This window comes from Gouania willdenowi, chromosome 3 (assembly GCF_900634775.1).
Source record: "Gouania willdenowi chromosome 3, fGouWil2.1, whole genome shotgun sequence".
Classification (NCBI taxonomy): Eukaryota; Metazoa; Chordata; class Actinopteri; order Blenniiformes; family Gobiesocidae; genus Gouania; species Gouania willdenowi.
This window is the reverse complement of record NC_041046.1, coordinates 16,808,811-16,830,643: the sequence shown is the minus strand read 5'-3', so window position 1 is coordinate 16,830,643 and position 21,833 is coordinate 16,808,811. Positions and strand designations below refer to the sequence as shown.

The 21,833-nt window shown below is 37.5% G+C and overlaps 1 protein-coding gene across 5 annotated transcripts in view; it reads left to right on the top strand.

Annotated features, from left to right (window-relative positions):
- The first annotated feature begins 442 nt into the window (after positions 1-442).
- The window catches only part of celf6 (CUGBP Elav-like family member 6), a 230,306-nt gene continuing 208,915 nt past the window's right edge, over positions 443-21,833 (top strand). For 4 of the 5 annotated variants that reach the window (XM_028476904.1, XM_028476897.1, XM_028476891.1 and 1 more), the window contains exons 1-2: positions 443-722; positions 18,700-18,782. In XM_028476904.1, coding sequence (XP_028332705.1) covers positions 473-722; positions 18,700-18,782 — 333 coding nt within the window. In that variant the 5' untranslated portion in view covers positions 443-472. The remainder of the gene's footprint in view (positions 723-18,699; positions 18,783-21,833) is intronic. The other variant, XM_028476875.1, reaches the window with a different exon arrangement.

The following is a 21,833-nucleotide window of genomic DNA, read 5'->3' as shown; positions in this document are numbered from 1 at the left end:
GGCTTCTTCTTCTGCCCCGTGGGGCTGTCGACATGTCCTGCTCTCCCATTGGCTGAGGCGAGTTCATTACGATAATTCGGCAAAAAAAAAAAAAAAAAAAAAGGGAGAAAGAGGGGGGGGGGGGGGGGGGGGGGGGGGGGGGCGGGACGAGCTGACGTCACCAATGAGTGTCAGGAGTGTGGGTGGGAAAAAAAAAAAAAAAAAAAAAGTGTTTGTGTGTGGAGAAGTGAAAAACACACCCCGAAAATTCTAAAACATAGTAACAGAAGGTTTTACTAAAGAAACGTGGGTGAAAAAAGAAGAAATAGCGGAGTAGTGAGGGAGAGCCAATAGGAGGAGAGACTAGATATAACACACACACACAGAGAGAGAGAGAGAGAGAGAGAGAGAGAGAGAGAGAGAGAGAGAGAGAGAGAGAGAGAGAGAGAGAGAGAGAGAGAGAGAGCACAGCCCGCCGGTCCATTGAGGAAAGATGGCTACAGTCACTGCAAACGGAGTGCATCAGGAGAATGGATTCAGCACCACGAACAGCGCCGGCAGGATGAACGGGCTAACCATCGGCCAGAACACCATTCCAATGAAGGACCACGACGCCATCAAGCTTTTCATCGGCCAGATTCCCAGAAACCTGGAAGAAAAAGACCTGAAACCGCTGTTTGAGGAATTCGGAAAGATATACGAACTCACAGTACTGAAAGACAGGTTCACGGGAATGCATAAAGGTTGGTTTGTTTTCTTTTAGTCTTTACTCTGCAGATTTAAAAAAAAACAAAAAAACAACAAAAAAAACAACAACAACAACAACAAAGAATACCCTGTACATGTGAGTCAATAACCATAGTAATTATTAAAGAAGTCTGATTCAGGTTTGGGACACACACACACACACACACACACACACACACACCCACACACACACACACACACACACACACACACACACACACACACACACACACACACACACACACACACGCACAAACAAAAGTGTTCATGTACGGATGTTTCTGTGGGACATGCAACATCCACGCGCGCAGGTTATTCAACATCTGTCTGTGAGTGGGGTGGAGAGCACGTGGAGGTTTGTGATCGTGACCCGATCCACGTGAATACTACAGCTGATAACCGCCTTTGTGTGTTTACATCGACGAGCAAGTGCTGAGTGTTCCAGTTAGAGCCGGTGAGGGGGCGGGACTGAGGCGTGGAGAGATGCGTGCAAAGCGCGGGACGCACGGGCGTTTCTACATCCATGTGTTCACATTCACAAGTCCTTCATCATTTAGACACTTTACAAAAAAAAGAAAGAAAACTACTACATTCGCTCACAAAAAGCTGTTATCATGCGATCAGGGTTCTGATGTGGGTGGAAAAGGAGCTTTCGACCTTTTCAGCTTTCTGGGACATACTTCTGAGTGTATACTATTTACATGACAGCTGTATTGTGATGGTGCTCCATGGGCGGGTTTGAAGTCAGGAAGTAGCTCCAAAGCTACAGGATAATATTAGAGGCTCAGACCCAGCACGAGCAGCACTCACGCCCCATTCTCCTCCTCCGATTGTCCCAAACAGGCCTGGGATCTGTGTTCACTTAGTAATTAGTGAGACAAGCTGCGGATAATCAGGGATCGATCACTTCTAATGTGCTAATCATGAGCACTGTGGGAGAAATGGGACATTCTGGAGTGCTTAAAACTGAATCAAACCTTAACTTTGTCTGTCATTTCGGTCTCATTTGCACACTTTTTATTCTATTTTTTAGTTTGATCAGATTTATTTCACACATTCTAGTTAATTAACTCGACAAAATACTACTTTTTTTCTTACACATCAAAATCAGCTGTACTAAAGCCTATTTTAGTGGTAGATTCAAAACTAATAATATGTATATATATATATATTAAAGTATAAAACAAAGTAGCCTAATAAAGCATTATAAACCGCTTTGACAGTGAAATTGTGCCCCCTCCCTCCTTTCATTACCTGCAATGCCTCCGTTTTCCACTAGGGACCCGCCCACTGATTCACACAGCAAATAACGTCAAACTTGTTCAATAAATAAATCTCGACACATTCATATATATATATATTTTTAAACCCTGAGCTTGGATTCAATGTCACCGATAATCGTATGCAGCAAAAATGTTCATAAATATTTAGTTTCCTACCGATAAGATTATCCAATGTGATGAAAAAGCATCAATATTTATGAATTAATGTTAAGTTCCCATTTTCTCCTCTTCATACATTTGCAAGTTTAAGGACATGTTTTCATTCAAAAGCATAAAACATGATGTGTATTGATTGATAATCTATTTTCCTCATTTTCCAACACGTCTTTGATTTACAAGTTACATGAATGCTATTTTATGTACTCAGATTTTCATTTAGTTTGATAAGTTCCTATTAAACTAATATTGTAAAAAATAATGTTAAAAATCCAGGTGCTGCAGAGACAGAGGACATGAGTAATGAGGGGCATCTGCTCACTTTGTTTAGTGATTTAGATTAAAAAGTTGAATCTTCCCACACAGAAAGAGCTTCACATTCTTTACATAATCACATGGAAGCGATTCCAGTCAAGTCCCAATCAGCTCACTCACTGTAAAAATAATTCACCAGCCAGTCAAATTATGTATGATATGTGAGTCAGTGGCTACAGTTCATGATCTTATTGATTAGTTCAAGTCAAGCGCTCTTATGGGAGGAATACGTGTGCGTTTGCCGCAGCTTTTATGTGTGTGTGTGTGTGTGTGTGTGCAGACCCTTAAGCTATCCGTGCACCACCTGTTCCTCGAGGCAGCATCAGGCCGTCGCTGCTCCACCTGCCTCCCCCGTAGAGGTATAGCTGATCGATTAAAACAATATTTCTAATGTTTGTGTTGTTTACGCCCGTCCTCGACCATCTTTGAATGTCAACAGTGTGGTGAAGTGTTGCTTCAGGAAGGATAATCCTGTTCCAAAGCCAGAATGTACCGTATGCCCGTTCAAATCATCCTTCACCAAGGCCACTCTGATGTGTGCGTTATGCCCACTTCATCCCGCGTGACATTCAAAGTCACTTTGGAAGCGCAGGCGTGCACTTTTAATGAGATTTCACCAATGCATTATATGGATGAGTTTTTTTTTTTTTTTCCAATTGGGCCCCTCGTCTAAACCTTGTTCATGTCTCCTTCTGTGTTGATGTGTGACATCCGTGGACTGGAGCGCAAGTACACAAGTAAAAATGGGATTAGTGTCATTAACAAAGGAGAAGCATGGAGGGTGTAGAAAACTATTCAAGGTGAGGAGTTTTTTGTTGTTTTTTTTGTCTTGATAGCATGAGCTTGTTGTAGCCATATATAGTAAATTATTTCACACCAAAAAACATTACTCACTGCTATTTATTTCCCAGTTAAAATAAACATGCCAGCACTTGTCCTGTCTCGAATATCAGTGCATACTAAATGGAATTCAACGCTACCAAATCATCAGGAAACCACCCAAAGTTTTTGAAAGTCTTTAACCTTCATCCTCTTGGCAAGGCACACATTTAAACATTCATAAAAGACATTTTGTGTCCCCTTATTATTACACTAAATAAAAAAACATAAGTTGTCAATAATGAGCCCAATACTGCTTTGTTCACCTGATAAAGTGTATAATCTGTGTCAGGAATCAAACAAAGCAAAGGTGTGAACACACGTGTAGTTTTCCGAAATATGAGTTGAATTTATTTACAAAAATCTTCAGTTAACAAAAACACAGCAGTAAAGTAAGAACAGACAAAACTGATGAACGCAAAATAAACACAGGAACTTAACTTATCCTAACTGACCTAACAAATGACTCACATGGTGGGGTTTATATATAAGGTGGCTAGCCAACTAAGATAATTGGGGGGTGCGAATGCAAACATACCTACTAATGAAAGCCATAATTAAACTAATGGGAGGAATTTATCCGAATACAACTATAAATATAATCAAACAATCAAATATAAATGTAAAGTAACATTTCTTATTTCCTATTAAATAACTGAAACAAACAAAACAGGCAGCTTCCTCCCCCCCCAGCGGCTCTCCAAACATGGTAGCTTCTGCTTTAAGTCCGCCTTTCTATAGCAGCCATCTTAGAAAATGCCACTTTCTTTATATGTTCTGGGGAGAAAAACATGGTGAGTTTCAACTGAAAGAAATATTACAGTCATAATTCTATTTAAAATGCGCACACTCAAATTAATCAATAACTGTAAATAAACATATTTGAAAAAAAACAAAACAAAACTATGTGTCGTGTTTAGGAAAAAGAATAACTTAAGTGTGGCCTCCACAATCTGTATAATAGGAATATTATTACAGTGTTCACTGATGACTTCAGCTGCGTTTGTTTCAGGTTTGTGGAACAGTTGCATTTTGCAGGTCGTAGGATTTTTTATTTATTTGTTTTTCTTGTAGGCTATAATTCCCATTTGGATTATGGCTGAACAGCTAAAACTATTATATTCCCTTGGGTTTCACTGAGTTTATTTAGCATGAAGATATCCCAGCAATCAAAGGAGCTGCACAGCTATGAGGTTCAGATGTGAATTTACAGTTTTAAAAGAAGCTATAGTCCTTTGTGTCAATTTTTATTGGATTATACTTTAAGTATTTTAATTTTATTTAAAAAAAATAAAAATAAAAATCTGTGAATTCTTCACTGTAAACTGGTGGTTATAGGGACTGAAATGTCAATTCTTGCCTAAAATATGACACAATATGACATGGAAAAAGAAATATAGCTAAAGTTCACAATTAATAACAAGAGTTAATTCAGTTAACCATATTAAACATTTTTAGCACAATTTCAGGAAGTTAAAAAGCCAGTAATGACATCTGATTAGGGAAAGACGATGAAATTGAAATGTGGAAAATGATGTAGAATCAACACGCAAATGGGTTAATTCTGAAAGAGATTTGAGGAAATTTAGAAACGACCTCTAACTATGTAAAAGACTGCTCCTTCCTTTAGAAAGCTGACCAGCCCATTATCACGTATATTCAAGTGGACGGTTTCATTTAATGTTGATACAATTCTGAAAAAAATATGGCCCTTATTCACAAAGACAACCACAACAGTCATAGCATTAAAACTCATGCCTCTTCTTCCTCTATGCAACATACAATTTCACATTTGTTGCATAGCACAATATGCCAATGGGTAGTGACAGGCTATTATGTAAAAGACCCAAGAGGCTCCCAATGCTGTAACATTATCACAAATTCAATCCACATTTTTTCCACAACAAAAAGCTTTTTTTTTTTGTTTCCCCCAGCAGAGCAGCAGCAGAGGAATAGAGGTGCTTATCATCTTCCACAATCCCCCTAAAACACAAAGTTTGTGACGGTGTACTGCCATGCCATAAATTCTGTTTGACTTTGAAATGCCTATTTGAGCTGAGTTTGTGATAGAGAGGGCTGTGCATTGTTTCAATGGATGATGTATCGGGCTGTTGGCATCATCCGGTAAAACGTACCTAATGTGGGTTTTTGAGCACGGCCGAGTTTTGTGAATCAGAATTTCGTCATAATGATGTATTTAAGGGCAGATCAAAGATGCCAGGCTTGCTCATGACTAATTCATGTGGGCTGTCGTGCAAAAATCTGAACAGATGTCTTGAGCTTTTTTGAATTATTGCTTCAGGCTTTTGGAGTATCTCCAGAGACGTTTCTGAATATCTCGGGAGGTTTAAATGTGATATTTTCTTGTACACTTGAGTGATTGTGCACAACTGGATATTTGTATCTTTTCAAAAAAACAAAACAAAAAAAAACAAGAAAAAATCTGTTTTCTTTCTTTCTTTTTTCCCCCCTTCCCCATAGATCAGTGTATCGTGCCTGGTGCTTGCTTGGTGTGTTGCCCCTAATCTAGCTTTGATAGTTTGTGTGTCATCGGGGGAGCCGAACACAGTGCGTGGGATGACTTGACACTATTGGTGCGTACGGTGCTTGTTGGTGCGCGGTGCAGCCAGGTCGTGCTGTTTAACATCCATCATTTCGCTGAGCACTACATTATCATAATACTTAGTGTCAGAGCCCAAACACATGCATTGTTCAGACATGCTGAATGTTAGTAGGGGGCAAATCTTTTGCATGAGTAGCATAATCTATCAAACCGTCTCTGATGCTGTGAGGAGCGACTCTGAGCTGCAGCACACAGCCAGGGAGAAAAGATACAAAGAGTTGTTAAAGATCCTCATCCATTCTCCTCTCCTCAGTAGGTCCGTGCAGTGTAATCGCCTATAATGGACACAAGAAAAGGCCTTTCAAAGTATTGAAATGTCAAATGTGGAACACAGCAAGGGAGTAATATATAATTGCAAGCCACACTCTTTGGACAAAACCCTGAAAGTGTCATTGATTATTGGCTTTTTTTTTTTTTTTTTTTTGAATTTTCTTGAGAGAGAAAAAAAAAAAGTCTTTTCTGCTGCACTATTATGATTCGACTAGTCACAGAGCTGGAGTTTTACATCAGCAGAGGGAAAAAAAAGGTAGACTGAGATTGACACTCGGAGAAGGCTGAGTGACAGGTGTATCTTAAATCTAGCGATGACCTCTTTAATGATTAGAAAAGGAGCAGACAGCTACAGGCTCTGAACCACCCACTCTGAATGCAGACGGAGGGAACATCTTAGAGATGCTCTGCAGGTAGTCGTGTGGTTCACACAGACAAAAGAACGCTGGAAGTATCACATTTTAACTCAGCATCTCTGAACGGGTCAGCAGAGTTATTCCTGCCGTTTGACAGGGTTCACCTCAACCTTCCGTCAAATCATTTGCATTTTCTTGAGTCGGAAGAGTGAGGAGTAATTTGTTCCTGACTTATGAATTTATATTTAATAAATGACATTTCTCGATAACGTCGCTCCAGAGTTATTTTTTATTACAGATGCCTGATACCTTAAAATAATCGCCATTTATTTCTAACACCTGGATGTGTGTAATTGTAGACAGACTTGTTTTATATAGAGAAAAAAATCACAACTTTTTAATTGCATTTAGCATAAATGTGTCTTACAGCTGCAAAGATGAATTTCTCCTTTTCTATTTTTCTTAATCAGGTTAGAAGGGCTTCACTTCTCAATTACCTTATCAACCAACTGGTTTCAGTTCAATTCCATACCTTTATTGTCATTATATAAAGTATAGCAAGATTGGGAGCTTCCTATTTACAGTGCAGATCATGTTAAAAGAATACAAACATTACAGTAAGTAAAACAAAAGGTGCAAGTTGTACATTAACTATATAGGGATAAAAAAAAAAAAAAAAAAAAAAAAAAAAAAGAAATTATATTATGAAGATATTTATATTTAATGTGTCCCCAGCTAAGAAGTTGGTAAATTCTTGTAAAACATCACAAGCTCATCTAAGCATTAAAGCTGCTGGACACATGCATTTTCTCATTAGATAAACCTGTATTGTAGGCCTCATGGATCAATAAATCGAAGGTCATTTGCTTGAAATTGTATTATTATTATTATTATTATTATTATTATTATTATTATTATTATTATTATTATTATTAAACTAGAAAGTTTGTTTTGAGCTCTAATGTTGACATTGTCGGAAAAGCTTTGCACATTGCATTGGAGTCGCAGACGGAAGCAGAAGAAACATGTCTATCCGTTCCTCTATGGCAGTGATTGTCAAAGTTTTTTTGGGGGTATTCCTCACTCTGAACAAAGGTGAACTTTCAAGCTCAACCTGCGGCCATTGCCCCCCAAAAAATCTTGACAAATAACATATTTTCAAATATATTGAACTAAGAGGGAACACGTAATATCATATTTCATAATAAATCAAAAACTAAATGAAAGTAATTAAAAGCATTAAAAAAAAAATGTAAAAGTGCAGAAGTCAAACATACAGGAAATAACATAACATTGTTTGCAATCCGGGCCAAAAAGATTAAACAAACAAAAATTGTATTTATTTTTTTAAGTCAGCAATTGAGAGTTTGTTTACCGTTCTACTCCATGTGAAAGAAATGCCGATGTAAATCATTATTTTTGCACTAAAGTTCCGTTTTACATTTTGTTTGCCGGTCCATATCTAATATTTTAATGCTCTTTTTTTGCTACATTTCAGAATCAGAATCAGAATCGGAAGCACTTCATTTATCCCAAGGGGAAATTACTTGCCTTATAGAGGCTTAAGAAATATTACAACTAGAATAAACACTAACAAAGAAAGATAGAAAGAAAAAGAAAAATATACATAATGAAGTAAAATACGGTTAATTAAATAAAGATTAAATACAACTGCACACATTACAGTAGAAAAATATAATAATAATAATAATAATAATAATAATAATAATAATAATAATAATAATAATAATAATAATAATAATAATAATAATTATACAGATATACAGATATATAGATATATACAACAATCAAAGCATTTTTAGACTTCTCATTATTACTTTCTTAGTGTGTAGGTGTTTTATTTTGTTAATAATACTTATTGTCTATAAAAAAAGACATTTAAGAAGATTGGCATGAAATTTAAAATGTCCTCCTGTTTGTCGCAGCCCACCTGTTAGACCTCCATTCCCCACCAGGGGCGCACCACAAACTTTGAGAAGCACTGCTTTACGGCATGGCCGTCCAACTTGTATTTCATCTTTATCCATGAATCAAAAGATTTTCTTTGTAAACAACATTTTTCCTCTTCTTTTTCAGTCACGTTGGAGCACGTACTGCTCTCTGTAGTTAATATTTCAACTGAAATTAATGCAGTAATACAGTAATTTCTAAGAAGAAAAAAATCTAAAACTGATTATTTTTCTTGAGTTTTCAAGGATTGTTTCAATTCAGTGGAAAATGTAGTGTTTCAATCGTATAGGCAGGATATGTTGTGTCCCGGTTTGTTGATCTTATATTGCATGTCTTCTAAATGGGGCAACCGTGGCAGAGTGCAGTCGTCCAATAACCAAAGGGTTGGGAGTTTGAATCCCACTCTAGGCAAGTCACTGTGTCCTTGGGCAAGGCATATTGCCTAGTGTGGGCGGAGGGACCGATGGCGTACCATGGCAGCCTCACCTCTGTCAGTCTGCCCCAGGGCAGCTGTAGCTACAATAGTAGCTTACCACCACTGTGAGTGGTGTGAAAGAATAATGCACATCAATGCAAAGTGCTTTGAATGTCTGACAAAGCACTATATAAAATCCACTGCATTATTATTATTAAATGACAACTAAATATCTTTGAAGAAACTACTGTAAATGTTTATTTTGCACAGTGATGTTATTGGTATATTTAATTTCATGCCCAGCAACATGAATGTTTAGTCTTGGCCCCCGATGGCACAGCCCTCCACTGTGATTCATTTTTGGCCCTTCAATGAACATACTTTGGGCACCCCTGATCTAGGAAAACTTCACATCCCACAGTGCATTGCGTGAAAATGTGTTTACAGTACAGGTGAAGTCAAACTTTTGTGCATTTAGATAAAATTTTTTTTGAGCAAATGATCATTAATTTATTGATCCGAGACCTACACAATGGATTTATCTGATAATTTTTGTTTTGAGCAGCTTTAACAATATTCTACCCTTTACTTTAAAATAATCTGATTCTTTTTTTCCCACAAGCTTTTGATCTTACCAATTTTAGTCACCTTTTTTTTTTTTTACTAAAAACCCTGAATATTGTGGTAAATTTAAATATTGCATGTGTTTGTTGAGTTACATGAGACATACATTACAATGAGCATTATTATATTAAACTCATGTTGCTGAAGAAGCAGAAGTTCTGTTTAGTTTAGTTGGAATAAATGACATATCTTTGCTTCATAAACAAGGCCAACTTGCTTTGTAGGTTATTTTTTTTTAAATGATTTTTTTTTTGTTTTGTTTTTTTGCATGGTTACGTATAACACCAGAAGGACAATAGTCTCTGATATCTTGCCAGTAAAAATGTAATCCCATGCCAATTAGTCAACTCATATTGTTAAAGTGACAGCCCCAACCTGCTGCCAGCTGCTACATATTCCCCTCAAAACAGCCTCACCGACTCTCCACGTGGTTTTCAAGCTGAATGTTCATCTGTTCACAACTGGCTTTCTTGCTCGTTCCTCTGGGCATTCCATATCCCCAGAGTCAGTGCTGCATGGTGGAAGTGAAGCTTTTCTTAAGTCCTGCAGACAGTTTTGCTTAAGGACTGCCTGGGTGATAAAGGCTAGACTGCAGAACAGCCCATTTTAACAAGTCATTTGAAATAATTATATCACATGTTGTTTTCCTGGAAGTCACTGCTCTGATTTGCCACAAATGGCGACACTTGCTTCACTTGCTCTAAGCGTAAATCTGGAATAAATGATGGTACCAGAATGGTTTACACATCATTTCCCTCTAGTAGCTGTAAGACAAAAAACAATCATAAACTAATCATTAAAATATATATTCTATATTATTTGGAATATAATAATAATAATATAAAATGTAATAAATAAATTAAAATAGATGGGCATTTTTTTAACTACTATTTTTACTGCATGTGTCATACATTTATTTATTTATTTATTTATTTATTTTAATAATGCAGCATGTGTACACCAATTTAAATGGCATCAGTCCAATGCAATACAATCTAATTATAATGTTACTATTGGATTTGGAAATGTTAACCAATCATGTAAATGATAACTAAACACATTTCTTGTCAGTTGATAAATATGATAGTCAATAAAAATCAAAAAAGGCAAAGTGCTTAATGGGAATATTTTTGAAAATGCAATAACTTCTATGCGTTTCTTGGTTTAATTCTTCACTAACGCAATGCATTAAGATACATAATATAGGCTAAGCATTCAGTCTTAAAGGTACTGCAAATTGGATAGAAAAATTGGAATTGTATCTCCAAAATCAGTTTAGAAGAACAGCAGCAGTTCCCATGTAGCAGAGAATGATATTAGTTTTTCTCCATTACAGCCATATGAATTGTTTCTTCCTCGGCGGGCCGTCAACCCAAAGTGGGCCGGTCTGGTTCGCTACGTTTTTTGACGAGCAAGTGGAGGCAGACCTGGTGACAGGTGGACAAAAATGGTCCAAAAGTGACAAAGACGTGGCAAGAAAAAAGTTTAAAGTGACTAAAATGGGCCAAAAACTGTCAATAGTGGCCAATAAAATGGGCCAATAAAGAGGAACCAGGTGGTATGTAATGGCAAGGGGCAGCTTAAATGGGCAAAACGTGGCAAACTATAGTGAAAAAGGGCAAAAATGTGGAACAAAAAGGCAAAATGTAGGTAAAAAAAAGGAAACAAGTGGTATTTATTGGTTTTTATAGCTAATTTGGATGAAAAGTGGCCAAAAAATAAATAAAAAATGGACAAAAATTGGGTAAAAATGTAAAAAAAATAACTTGGATAAAAGTGTCAAAAAGAACTTGTAAATGTGGACAAAATATAGATAAAAGGGGATATTTAAAGATAGAAAATGGGACAAAGAAAGTTGCAAAGTGGCCAAAGAATAAAGGTAAAAAGGGGTTAAAAAGTTTCCCCTTTAATGATATATAATACAATTTAATATCCATCCATCCATCCATTTTCAAACCCACTTGCTCCTGTCTCACAGGGTCGCGGGGGTCTGCTGCTGCCAATCTCCGGCTCTCATTGGGCGCTGGCGGGGGTACACCCTGGACAGGGCCAAAATCTCTGATATATCTTATATTATATTTATTCAATTGTGGAATATTGTAGATATTATGTTGAAGCTTAAAATGTATGTAACCAATTAGTTAATAATAAATGGGTCAGTTTTTCTCATACCTACTGTTGCTGACTATTGTTCTCTGCTTGAGTAACATCACCTGATCAAGCCTTTTCTAACATTCCACACTATAGAATAAATAATAAAAGTATGTACGACTCGTGCCAATATCGTATCCGATCGATATCGGCATCGGCCAACACTCAAGTCTGCAATATCGGTATCGTATCGGAAGTGAAAAAAAAAAAAAAAAAACTTGTATCGGGACATCCCTAGTAGTAATCAAATATTAATATCACAGGCTCTCTTGTTTTCATATGAATTCCATTTGTAAGCTTTCCATTGTCCCATTAAAAATGATTTATTTTTAATCAGGTGGCTGTTTCCGTTCATACCACATGTTGGAATAATGTCAGGATGTCAGCATATGCACATGCACAAAATAAAGAGTCAGGCACTAAAAGCCTGCGACTCCCTCAGGCCTTTGTGTGCCCCTCGGGAGGCCTTGGTTCATGCTTCAGTTTTGTAATGTCACAGAGGATGAAGAGTGTTTCCCCAGGCTGTCAAACTTTTCAGCTTTGTAGTGTAGTGTGCTGTATCACTGGTGCTGTTTCTGTGATTTGTTCCCTCTGTGTAACTGCCGAGATGGGTGAAGGTTGTTGTGAAAGGAGCTTTTCTTGGCCAGGAGCCAGAGTTTGTTGTTGCTGGGTTTTTTGGGGGATGATCGGCGCAAAGCATGCTGGGTATCATCCGTATTTGTGCGTGTGTGTGTGTGTGTATATGTGTCCTAGTGCCCATGGGAATCCCTGACAGTAGGTGTGACATGTTGTAATGGGAAATTATGCTGCACGGTATAAAACCTCCTCTGAACGGGGTCACCCACTGTTAGCTCTGCCAAGTGCATAACAGAGCAACACTCAGCCTTTAGTGAAAACTGTCACATTTGTGCCGGGGAATCATTTACTATGTATTTACATTAAAAAAAAAAGAAAAATATTCAGAGTAAAGGAGTGTCTCCAGAGATGTGTTTTGGTTGGGTTTCAGCTCATCACAAGGGCCATTTAATTGCTTGGCAGCTGTAGCACCACATACGCACACACGCTTGTGGGGTTCATTTATCAGGAAAAAAAAAAGGGAAGAATATCTTCTATATTGAATCTGGAATAACTCACTAAGGGGTGACTAATGCTTTCCAATCCACTGCTTTTAATTTCAATCAACATCAAGGCTTTCAGGCCTGTACTTAAACTCTGTTTGACTATCTTATCCTTTAAATTGGGATTTAACAGAGACATATATGAATGGAACAAACTTTAAACTAAATAGAAGATCATGTTTTTTTTTTTTTTTCCTATTTAAATGCACTTGCATACTAATAAATGACTTTTTTCTTATACACACAAATTATAGCATCAGAAATTCTCTTTGTATTTGAGAGGCTTATTTGATTTTGATAAAAAGCTATTTTGTAACTTTGACTTATTAATTTCCAGTAGGTATTAGAATTGGGTCATGTGTAAAATGCTCTAGGTTTATAGAAGCACTAGAATAGAATAGAATAATATAGAATAGAATAGAATAGAATAGAATAGAATAGAATAAAATAAACCTTTATTGATCCCCATAGGGGGAATTCACACCAAAAAATAACAAAAGTAAACAATAAAAACAAAAATAAATACAACTGTGGGACAGACATAATCTAGAAAAAAAAAAAGATTAAAATAAAAAATAAAAAAAAAAAACAACGGCATCAAAAACACAACAATGTTGCAAATGACAGACGAAGGAATATGGTTATCAGTGTGGTTACAGTTGTTGTTAAACATAACATATATAGGTATTATCTGAAGACGCTTCTCACACTATGTTCTCCAACCAGACAAATACTGTATATATACTTTAATGTATGTATTTTTTTAAATTCAAAGTCATCTAAATAAACTCAGAAAATAACTAGAATCCCTATTGTAAATACCCTCTGTTCTCTTAAAGCCAGGCGAGTGGGTTCTCATAAAGAAATACAGTTCCTCTTGGATTTCTGACAGTGATTGAACTGAGACAGAAATCCCCAGATTATCATAATGCTATCATTACAACGTTAGATTTTATGTTTTGCCATCTTTTATGACTGCTGAGTACCTTCTAAAATGAATTAACGTTTTAGCCACGTCAGCTCATTTTTGCACACTCAGTTAATCTAAAAAAAAGATGAGAGTGCACTAGAAATACCATCCTTATCTGTGCTTAATAATAAAGTGCACAGTTTATTAAAGGAGACTTGTTGCCGTGAGAAAATGATTTCTTTCATATTGACTTGAATTGAATTATTAGATTAGTTAAATCCCATGTGGTGAAATTGTTAAGACCTTTTTGTCAGACTTATTACGTTATTTAGTTTCATGTCACAGATTTGCCATCATTCATATCTCAGATAAGTTATTGTTTATGGTTTTCAGGGTAACGTTAGATTCCCCTTTTCTTGTGTTAAAAAAACTATAGCAAGGACTAACTTACTAACTAACTGAATCTCAATCATGAGCCATTTTGTGTCGATCGCGCTCTTGGGCTGCAAGTCTTCATAAATCGCCTGTGTCAAACTCATGGTATGGGGGCAAAAAGTCAATACCCCTGGTGCTTACATCGCATGATTGGGGCAATTTTTTTTTATTTTAAACAGTTGAAAAACGCTCAAAACTTTTAGAAAATCCTTAAATGTTCCTCAAATTTCCCTTAATTTAATAGAAATTGGCCACAAAACCAAGGAAATTTAAAGCCAAGATCCTGTTTGAGATTGATATCTGTCACTAAATGCTTGGATATGGTCGGTTTCTTACATTTGTTGTATCTTATGTATAAGTAGAAGTGCAAACTAAGGCACAATAATGTTGAAATTACTTGTTTTCCTGCATAGAATGTGTGGCCCACTTGAGATCAAACTGTTCTGTATTTGGCACCTGAATTAAAGTTAGTTTGACACCCCTGTCATAAACAAAGGTGACAGGTAACAAAGTTCAAAATCTTTGTTACTGTACTTAAGTAGTTTTTCTGGTATCTGTACTTTAGTGGACTTTTTACTTTTACTCCTTACTTTTTGAATTAAATATATGCACTTTTTACTCCTTACATTTTACGTTACAATTGTTATCTATAATAACTGCTAAATTATCCAGGTGTTCTTGAAAGGTAACATATGCCATTTATTTCCATTGTTCAGTTTTCTAGAAGTTCTTCAAAATCTTAAACCCAAAGCTGCTCAGGGTTTTATTGAGCATTTGCATTTTTCTTGAAACATTATTGTATTTATACGATCCTAAATTCTCCAGGTGTTCAAAGGTAACATATTTCATTTATTTACATGCACCAGTTTTCTACAAGTTCTTCATTTGCTGGTTTAAAAACCCTGTCTTATTATTGAAAGAACATTGTTTTTCCTTTTACAATATACTTAAGTACATTTAGAAGCATGTACTTTTTTACTTGTACTTAAGTATGGGAGCAACTTCAATACTTTTACTTTTGGCTGAGTCATTTTTAGGCCATGCTACCGGACTCAAAACGCCACTCACTTTGTTCTTCTTCTTCTTCTTCACTAGTAAAATTGCTACTCCTCTGTTATTCGTGAACGGATTGGCCTGAAATTTGGTAGGTATAATCTCTGGATGTGTATGCATTGACGCTCAAGCCCGATTTTCGATTTAGGACCCAGGAGGGCCCCAAGGAGCCCCAAAAGGGGAAAAAAAAAAAAAAAAAAGTCAATTTCTCATTTATTTGCAAGTCAAATAGTACGAAGGTTGGTGGTACCGTCTCATTGCCACATACCAATATACAAATGTGGCCCATTACCCCGTACATGTCACGGGGGCCCAACTTTTCCAATGACAACTCCTCCATGGGGCCCCCCATTTCCGATAATTTCCAAATTTATGGGAACATAGCCGTGTGATATATCGTTTCAAAGATAATTCAATGTAGATTACGATTATGCCTTGCACAATTTGATTACGTACCCGAGGAGCCCGGGGGCCCACCCCCCTTTTTATCAAAGTCCTTTTCTCATTTATTTGTGAGTCAAATATTGCAACAGTTGGTGGTACCAAATCACATGACACATACCAATAAATGAATGGGGCCCATTACTCCGTATGTGCCACGGGGGCGCCAGGGGACCCCCGGGGGACCCATTTTTCAAATGACTACTCCTCCGTTAATGCTTGTTGAATCAAGCGATAATTTGACATGGATATTCTATGAGCGGATGTGAAGAGCCTCTTGGAGACCTTTTTTTACGCGGTGGACCAGGCCGTAGTTCATCTGAACTTGTTTATTCGAGTATCTATACTTTTACTTGAGTACTATAGACTAGTAGTTTTGCCACCTCTGATTATTAATGAATGAGAATCGCAAAGTCACGTATACCAGAAATGGAACCTAACAATTCAGTGTCTGGCCTCATTTTGAGGGGGCACTTGCGCACTAATCTGTTCATCTAATAATTAGTAGAAGAAGAACCTCCTCCACGCAAAACCACTCACACCAGCCCGACCGGGAACATTTATTAGCTGTATTTTCAGACAACCTACGTGGGTGGAAGCTATTGAAGTTCTTCTAAAGAACAAATTGAGCTACAAAGACTGTGCTTCTGACTGGCACCAATAAAGGTGGTTTTTGTTGTGATGAAGTGAGCGGCTGTGTTGTATGCAATCAAACAAAAAATGGATTTGAAATAAAAAAAAAAAATAGATCTGCAAACCAAAGAAAAAAGATTTGCAAACAAAACTAATGGATTTGAAAAAAAAAAAATTGCAATCAAAATTGCAAAAAACAAAACAAAATAAGGATTTGTAACAAAACTATCATTACTCATTTTTTTTTTTCAAAAAAATGCTGGTTTTGTTTACAAATCAAAAAATACTTCTCATGAAACTTCAAACATGTGGGCGGGGCCTCCTCCGGACGATGTTAGAAGTCTTTTTATTGCTTAATTGTTTAATGGCATAAAAGTGTCTGAGAGCTTTGGTTGTCCTACAGGTGTAAAACCCATAACAACACTATATATGATAACAGCTAACACCCAAACTTGATCAAATATGTCAAATCCTCAGCTGTGCCCAATGAGCTCCCTGATAATGCATTCGTTTTTAACAGTGACGTGGGTAGGGTAGGCAGGGCCTTGCAAATGGAGACCACCAATGTCAACACCAATGACAATTCCATATGTTTCTGCTGGCAAGTGTTAATCTAACAAAATCGACATCGTAAAACACCATTAAAGAAACATAAACAATTATTTAATATAGCCTCCATACTCTCCCAACAAGATATATCTCATGACATGGCAGCGCATCCATTGTTTGTGTTGGAAACACAGAAACACGGAGAAAATGACAACAACAACAAAAACAACAACTCAGAACAGCCTCAGTGAGGCGCATCCACAAAGTCAATCCTTCCATTCACTATGGAAAATACAAACAATTTTCTGACCTTACCTTTGCTGAAGGTCTGGTAACTCAGGTGTTGGTCTCCCATCTTTTAAAAGCTGTTGTTTTTCCTCAAAAGAAAGTTTCTTTATCGTCTCTAGCGCTGTCATCCTGTCTGTAGTGTTATCCTGCCCACTAGCTAGAGAACGTAGCAGCAGCAGCCACGCGACATCAATTCACTAATGCACTGTGAAGGTACGTACAGCATTTAGCATAGCACGGTTACATCCAAAGGCAGCGTAGAGAGCTGCCCTTTTACGTAAATGGTTTTCATCTTGGGGAACTGACTGCGCGTGCACAAACACATAAAAACACGCTATGGAAACGGAGGCAGAGCAGCAATGTGCTTTTGGAAGAGGGTGTGGCCTCCTCCTGCCTTACAGCAGAGTGAGACTGTGCAGACGTACCAGGAAATAGCGATGTTTAGTCATTTGGGCTATGAAACGCACAAAATGCTGACACTTTCAAACTTATAGGTACTGTAGGCTATTGGAAATGGAAAAGTAAATAATCCTCCTGTGATAGAGGAGGAGATTACAGCATCGGACCAATCAACAATCACAGAGGAATCATTGAGGAATAAATCTTTAAAAACATGAAGAATTTAATTTCATACTTTAACTTTTAATTTGTCTGTGGCTCTGATGCTGCGTTCATACAGCTCAGCCTACATCATAAGGTGGATAATATTTGTGTTTTATATTATCTTACAGGACTCTCAGCATCACCACAGAATACATGAATGAATGACTGAATAAATGAATGAATTAATTTATGTAGGTCAGTCCATCAGATATAAATCTATATTTCCAATAGGATGTCATCAGTAAATGAAATGATAAATATTCTATCTCCTGTCAGATGTCACATTAGATCCACACAGAGACGTGTTCACCATGATCCTCCTTTTATTGGGCAGGTCTTTTTCTAAGAGAACTGATTGGTCAAGAGGCGGGACTTTATACGTGCTCAGATTTTATCTAGAACAAAACTTGGTCCCAACCAGGTTAGGTGTTCAGCCTAAGTTACCATGGTGATTTAGCCCTGTAAGACATTAGCCAGCTTCGTAGTATAGCACACACCGATTAAATCCAAAAAGTGGTGGCGATAAGAGGAAATCTAGCTTTGCAGTACAGGCCCTGTGTGTAACCCTGCAGGCTTGCACACATACGTGCCATGGCTTTCACCCTCACACCATTACATACTTCAAAACGTCTCTTGTTTGGTAAAAGTCTAAATAACTTTTTTTTAAATAGCATTGCGCCAATGCCTGATGAGACCACCCACACTTTTTCTAGATACATTTGCTTGTTGGACTGTATGCGTGCATTACAAAAAGCGTCATAAACAAGCTAATGACAAATAGCTTGTTCGTGTCAGAACAGGAGTCTAAAAGTGCTTAACTGCCTAAATGATTGTCTTTCCTCCACATAGTTAGTATTGACAACCTGTATTGATTCTGTCTTTTTTGCTTTGATACTGTAGGATGTGCCTTTCTAACATACTGTGCCAGAGAGTCAGCACTGAAGGCCCAGAGTGCCCTCCATGAACAGAAGACTCTGCCAGGGGTAAGTGCTCCCAATTTGCCCTCTAACACAGGTTTAAAGCGCCCAGGGAAGCCTGCCTGACACTAGGGCTTTATAACTAACAACTTCACCCCCCCCCCCTCCACACACACACACACTCAAACTACATACTAACCATGTAACACATATAGTTACATTTCGGGCTGGGCAATACATCGGGATTCAAGATATATCGAGTTTTCTATTTTGGCGATATAGAAAATGACAATATCGCCTATATTGAGATATATTTATATTTCTTTTAACTTGTTTTTATTTATACAATCATAGTACAAATCACATCACACAAACATTTAATATCATTCATAGAGTATAGTTAAACAGTGTCCTTCTTTACAATTTTTCCATATTTCAGAGATATATATTTTATAGCTTATTTTGTATTAAAATACTCGTTTCAGGAGTCTCTGCTTTCGTTATCTCTCAGAACAACATGAAAAGCTTAGTTAGATGGATTTCTGAGTGCGTCCTAACCCAGACCTTCCCCTAAATAAGCCACACTACAGAACTCACTCACACGTGCTGTCCATTTTGGTGAAAAAGCCAAAAGTGTCACATATTGTGCAGCTGTTTGTTAATAAATGTGCCTGAGGGGCATTTTTCATCAGCAAATTTAAATCAAAATTGTCTTTCTGGTAAGAGTTTATTGAGTTAAAAATATCAAGATTAATATGTATATCGCCATTTTGAGAAAAATGATTGAGATATGAGTTTTGATCGCCCAGCCCTAGTTACAGTATAATTTCTGGGACTTTACAATCATGTGGTTAGTGCTATGACCGTAGTTATGAATAGAAAGCAATTGGTGCCTTTCAGATATTCACAATAAAAATACACATTTTTTCCACCATTGTGTGACACCTTCGGTGATAAACACATATTAAAACAGATGGAGACAGATGCTCACACCCCTGTTTTTTGTTCTTCTTATACACATTATTTCCTGCTCGGTCACCGCCACACAACACATTTCCACTGAGCGAGGCCAAGCTCACCTTGCAGTGTCTTATTACACTAATCAAGCTGTTGGAAATATTTGATAAATGCCCCTTCATAACAGCCTGTCTCGTCCTTCCACTGTCCTCTTACAATATGGCTGCGCAGTCACTAATTGCCTTGAGGAACCTCGCTCTCATTATCACATATAAGCAAACAGTAAGTATAAACATGCTCGTACGTCACCATCTGATGTTTCATTTGAATTCTTCTCCTTGCATTTCTTCCTTAATCTTCTGTTGTTTGCCTTTGGCGGACGGGTAACTTTTTCAATTACAGTAATAGCTTGTAAAATCGACACAGGTAAAAGATATCCAGTTGTGGGCTCTTAAGCCCACCCAAGAGGAGACCCTCAATCTGGGATGAGTGTGAGTCTGTGGAGTCTATCTGTACTCAGTGCATGAGAGGAGCATTTGACTCTCACATCAGGGGAATTATCCACAAGTGATTGAATTGCACCCGTGGGTCTCTAAGATTGAGAACCTGTTCTTGTGCATCGGCTACTTGCACCCATGGCTACTCTTCTCCCTTTAACACCAAGACCACCCTCCTAGGTTGGAGCTTTAATCAGAGCCTGAGGATATTCATTCAAATCTCCAAGGGAGAGAAAGTAGGGCTATGTGAGTGAGCAGGAAAGTAGAAAAAAGGAATTGTAACGGAGGGCTGATGTGGTGCATGTTTTGCTAGTGACTTCGTATTTGTTCTTCACCATTGACTCGTACATTTGTTTGTACTATACTGCATATCATGGATACCTTGCTGAATGTTAGGCACAACGGTACAACATGGTTAAAATGTCCCCAGGAGACCAGATGTTGTGGCTTCTCCTGCAGCTTCTTTATGAGATGACGGTCCTGGATAGGTGCTCTTTATTGCTCTCTTGAAGGGGCACTTTTGTTTGTCTTCTATTTGGAAAGAGGTTAATAGCATGTTCTGTGGGGTTTGAGTAAACATTTCCTCTGTGACACTCACAGCAAAGGGTTAGTCCTGCAATCTCAGCCGGAGCACAACCAGCATACAGAAGGCTAATAAAGGTGTATGTATGTCGTGTTGTGGTAGGAGATATAAAGACAGCGAGACAAATATAAGGAAAGATATAATGATGTATAACGACTAGCAGAGGTGACATGATTGTAACTTCTGATTGCCACCGTCACAGCCTAATGGTTCAAGCACAATAGTTTTACATTTTTGTTGCCACACAAGGTTTTAAGGGTTTGCTTTTGGATTTGTGGTATTCTGCAAACTAAAACCATTAAAATAATAGTTAGATGTCTGACTATAAGTATGAAAGCCACTGTTAAAATGAAACACCATTAATACTTTTATAGGCACCAAAAAACACATGGAATATCACAAGTTTAATAAATATCTTTCAATTTCAGGATAAGGCAAAAAAACTAACACTCTTCTGCTTCAGCAATAAAGTCTTCTTTGGGTTCTGAACCTATTTATTTACTTCTGGAGCTCAAAGAGAGGCAGGAATTATTTACCGAACAACTTAGTTTGTTTTGGAGATTACCATTCATTGCTAATCAGGGGTTGCAGGGAGGGACACACTCTGAACAGGTCGCTAGTCAATCAGATGGCTAATCAACACTGACAGACAGTCACAAACATTTAAACTCCTTCAGTCAATTTAGAGAGTCCAATTAACAAAACATGGACTTTGAGAAAACACACACACAGAAAACATTCTCTTTCCAGGAAAAACAGCCAATGAGTCAAATGGGCTTTTCACGCTGCACTAACACGGCATCCTGGGTTTGCTGAAGTGCAAGGCTGTAGTGGGGATCTTGTGTATCCTTTGTCAGGAAGGGCAATCTGAGGTCCCCTACCCACCCCTTCAACAGTGGCAACACTGGGATATGTTCATCATCAATCTACCGTACTTGTGTCACTGGGGTGAAGGTGAGTGTTTACAATTAGCGATAACATAGTATTGTTAACCTGTCATGCTTTCACAACATGGTGGACCATTGTAGGTAGCAAGGTTAGCCAACCCAACTCTGTTTATTTTAAACTTTTTTTTTTTAC